This window comes from Morone saxatilis, unplaced genomic scaffold (genome assembly GCF_004916995.1).
Source record: "Morone saxatilis isolate NCDOM2014 unplaced genomic scaffold, NCSU_SB_2.0 Contig4, whole genome shotgun sequence".
NCBI classification, from domain to species: Eukaryota; Metazoa; Chordata; class Actinopteri; family Moronidae; genus Morone; species Morone saxatilis.
Genome location: NW_023339984.1, coordinates 18,218,578 through 18,222,984, shown reverse-complemented (window position 1 = coordinate 18,222,984; position 4,407 = coordinate 18,218,578). Strand labels below are relative to the sequence as shown.

The window sequence follows — 4,407 nt, the reverse complement described above, 5'->3', positions numbered from 1 at the left end:
TAAATATCTTATAAATAAATCACAGCAACATATCCATCTTGTTACTGGAAGCTGCAGTCAGCCAGTCACTGCTGATCTAATTTAAAACAGATATTTAACTGTAACTTTAACGACTATAGTACATCTCAGCTTAGCTAAAGTTTAGGAAAATGCCATTTAACTAACTAGTTCATTAAAATAAGCTCGTGTTTTGCTCACGTTAGTAGATTAATGTAGATTAACGAGCTGTTTCTTTAATTAAGTACTTTAATTAAAGTTACTTTATTACTTTAAACCTGTGAGAAATGTTTCTGACAAACTCGTAAAATACATTTTTTATACTGACGACACAAACAAGTAATCAGTTAGTAAAAGTAATCACCTTCCTCCTCCTCCTCTTCCTCCTCCTCCCTCCCTCCTCTTCCTCTTCCTCCTCCTCCTCCTCTTCCTCCTCCTTCCTCCTCCCTCTTCCTCCCTTCTGTTCCTCCTCCCTCCTCTTCCTCCTCCTCCTCCCACCTCCTCCCTCCTTATTTCTGTTCTCTACCTCACTCTCCTGCCTCCCTCTCTTCCTCCATTCTCTCCCCCTCCTCCTCCTTTTTCTCTTCCTCCTCCTTGTTCCTCTTTCTCCTCCTCCTCCCTCCTCTTTCTCTACTTCCTCCCTTCTCTTCCTCCTCCCTGTTCCTCCCTCCTCTTCTTCCTCCTCCTCCCTCCTCTTCCTCCTCCCTCCTCCCTCCTCCTCCTCCCTCCTCTTCCTCCTCCCTCCTCTTCCTCCTCCCTCCTCTTCCTCCTCCTCCTCCCACCTCCTCCCTCCTCTTTCTCTTCCTCCTCCCTCCTCTTCCTCTTCCTCTTCCTCTTCCTCCTCCTCCTCCCTCCTCCCTCCTCTTCCTCTTCCTCCTCCTCCTCCTCTTCCTCTTCCTCTTCCTCCTCCTCCTCCTCCCTCACATAATAAAACCAGCTGAAGGGAGACGGCCGTTCTCTCCTCTCGTCTCCTCTCAACATGTTTCCTCTGCAGCTGCTCGCTCTGATCTTCATCTCCACACCGACTCCCGACCTGAAGAAGAGGAGGCAGGGGGAGGAGGAGGCAGACAGACAGGGGGAGGCAGACAGACAGGTAAAGGGGAGGACAGACAGACAGTATGAGCTGCTGCTGAAGAGGGGAGACCTGCTGGAGGTTCCTCGGACTCTGTTCACTCACTTTGGGATTTACCTCGGAGGAGGAAGGTTTGTGTCTTCATCACCAGAGTTATTTTATTTATAGCATTTATCTTCCTCTCTCCTTCCTTTCTCCTTCCTCTTCCTCTCTCCTTCCTTTACCTTCCTCTTCCTCTCTCCTTCCTCTCTTCTTCCTCTTCCTCTCTCCGTCCTCACCCACTCATTTCCTCTTCCTCTTCCTCTCTCCTTCCTCTCTTCTTCCTCTTCCTCTCTCCTTCCTCACCCACTCTCTTCCTCTTCGTCTTCCTCTCTCCCTCTCCAGAGTGGCTCATTTCATCCCAGACATTATCCCCGTCGTCTCCGGCGACCAGACTCGGATCGGACAGATGGTGACCAACAGCCGGCTCCTACTGGGAGTCCTGGCCAAGGTACCGAATCTCCACTGCACCGAGCGACCGTCTGTCTGAGAGTTCGGTGGTTCTTTAGTCCGTCAGCAGGAGGAGGAAACAATATTTATATATTTATATAAACGAATACAGGAGGTAACTCCTCCTGACTCTCCTCCTCTCCTCTTGGGGCAGTTAGCTGTTTCCATTTATGTTTCTTTATCATCGATACGAGAATCGGTACGAACGCCGTCGGTGATCTAACCGCTGTGTGTTGTCTCAGTGTGGCAGCGTGAGGGTGGACTCGGTGGAGGACTTCGCTTACGGGTCAGAAATACTCGTCAACACCTCCGACAAGGTGATGTTCCAGATGTTCAGCAGTACAGTGTGCTGGCAGGTAGTGGTGCTAGCAGTAGTGACATCTCTCTCTCTCTCTTGTTCCAGGTGTGCAGCCGGCCGGCGCTGAACGGCGAGGAGGTGGCGAGGAGGGCGGAGAAGCTGCGGGGTCACGTGTCGTACAGTCTGCTGTGGTACAACTGCGAACACTTCGTCATGTACTGTCGGTACGGCACCGTCGTGAGCTTCCAGACCTTCCAGGTGACGACAAACATCTTAGAAATAATCACTGGACTAATAATGTAGATTGAAAACATCTACATTATAATAATGACTAATTGTACATATATATAAATCAAATATATCCAGTCAGTGAGACAGTTTATAGCAGCAGACTAACAGTTTCTGTGTTCACTGCTGCAGGCTGACCTTTACTCGCTGCAGATTAACGCTGATCACAGATCAGACCCTCTTTAATTGACTTAAGCTTTCCTGTTGCAGCAACAGTGGAGTCGGTGAAAGCTCTATTGTTTCCACCACGTTGTTCCCACTGCAGCTTTGATTGCACATCAGATTATAATAATAATGTCTGAAGTTAAGTTCACTGTAAAGCCAGAGGAGTTCATTTAAGTAAAGAAACTGTTGAAACTGATTTTTTAAAGTAAAACTAACTCAGTTTTGTGAGTTAAAAGTTAAAATATTAGGTGACAAAGGCTTAATTTTGTTATTTTTATTTGTACTGTAAAAACAAAGTACCTAATAAAGGAGTGTATTAATCAGATCTTATTAAAACTTGTTTAGTACTGAGTGTAAATACATATAAATTGTTGTCTTCGTCAGTTCTGTAGAGCGGTGAGGAGTGAAGCTTGTTGTTGAGTCGCGTGTTGCAGGTGACGGCGGTGCTGGGGGGGTGTCTTCTCCCTTACCTGAGAGAGGTGAAGCTGCCGCCGGCGCCCCGTGCTGGCCGTACTGCTGCCCTTTTCTCATCTGGATGGCCTCATAAACACTCAGATCTAAGCGAGTGAATTAAACTCTGTTCAGGCAAAAGTTACTCATGAGAATTAATCTGTACAATGTAATAAATACTGTATTTTTCGGATATATGATAATAGAATTTAACAACAGTGAGCATTTCTTCCACAGTTGATATGTGTTTTTTTATTTTGCCCATGCTCAAGGTACACTTTATTACATTACATATTAAATTAATGCAATTCTTTTATTTAAATTTATTTGTTTTGTTTTCTTTTCTTTCTTCTTTAATAAAATGTATTTTTCTTTTCTTCTTTAATTTAAATTTATTTTCTTTCCTTTTCTTTAATTTCATTTACTTTTATTTAAAGTATCTTTTATACCAATTTTCCTTTTAATTCATTAATTTAATTTATTCATTCATTTTATTAATTTCATTAATTTATTAATTTTATTGTTTACTTTATTAAATTATCTTTATTTATTGCCTTTATTTTATTTAATTTAATTATTTATTTCTTGATTTAATTTTATTTCATTAATTTTATTTCTTCTTACTTTAATTCTTAATTTTGTAATTTTAATTTTCTTTAATTAGGTGAACTTATTTATTTGTGTATATATTTCCTGTTAATACCCTATTCATTATTTATATTTCATCATTCATATATCTAAACAAATCTTTTGCCATATTATTATTTCTATATACAGTAAATTTCGACCAGATATTTTATTATTTTAATGTGAATTAGTTTTAAGTTATTATTTCTATTTCCGATTAATTTCGTTGATTATTTTATTTAAGTGCCGTTATGAACTTTCAGTTAATTACATTCATTTAATCTTCATCTTTTTATTTTTTATTTTATTCTCAATCTTATTTTTAAGGGTAACGGGTGCGAGCGCGTGGGTGCCGCCTCGCGTCCCAGATGACCGTTCTGATTGCCGCCGAGGGCGGCCCTCACGTCATCAGGCGCGGTGCAAGTCAGCTGAGGAGATGAGCCGGCCGTCCAGGTAAGAGTAAGACGGTTCCTGATGAACTGTAATGAGGAGTGTTAACTTGATCACGCGAGCTGCTGCGTGTTTTGAGGAGTTGAGGACAAAGTCACGCATGAGAAGAACGATACGGATCACGCAGAAGGCATGAAGAAATGGGACGTAACTGCAAGCTATGTTTGCTATGTTAATAACTGTAAGAAGGACGAATCCGTTAAAGATTACTGCATTAAAACCGGTAATAAAGTTCCCAGGGTAAAATGTAAACGATTTGCCTATTTCGACTTGGAGTTTACCTGTGTCTTGTTAACAAGCGAACACGGCTTTAGAGAACACAACTATAAAACGGTGGCTCGCAATGACTGACTAGATTAATTACTATCAACTTACTATCCAATCACAAGGTTGTGTCACGTTTAACTTAACTCTTGGTTACTATAGTTATATAGAGTTATAAAAACCAAAGTAGAGATCCCCTATAAAAAAAGGAATAAGAAATCAATTATTGATTTAAATGTAAAATTATCTATCGTGGCAATACCAGAAACAGAAAACACACTACCGGTCACACAGCCACTGTCTCCTC

General features: G+C 41.5%; 1 protein-coding gene across 1 annotated transcript; it reads left to right on the top strand.

Moving 5' to 3' along the window:
- The first annotated feature begins 976 nt into the window (after nt 1-976).
- Nucleotides 977-2,878, top strand: lratb.2 (lecithin retinol acyltransferase b, tandem duplicate 2). Its single transcript, XM_035675115.1, is given in 6 exon segments — nt 977-1,200; nt 1,454-1,559; nt 1,801-1,875; nt 1,962-2,114; nt 2,694-2,714; nt 2,717-2,878. Coding segments are annotated over 6 exon segments (741 nt in total).
- The last annotated feature ends 1,529 nt before the right edge of the window (nt 2,879-4,407 follow it).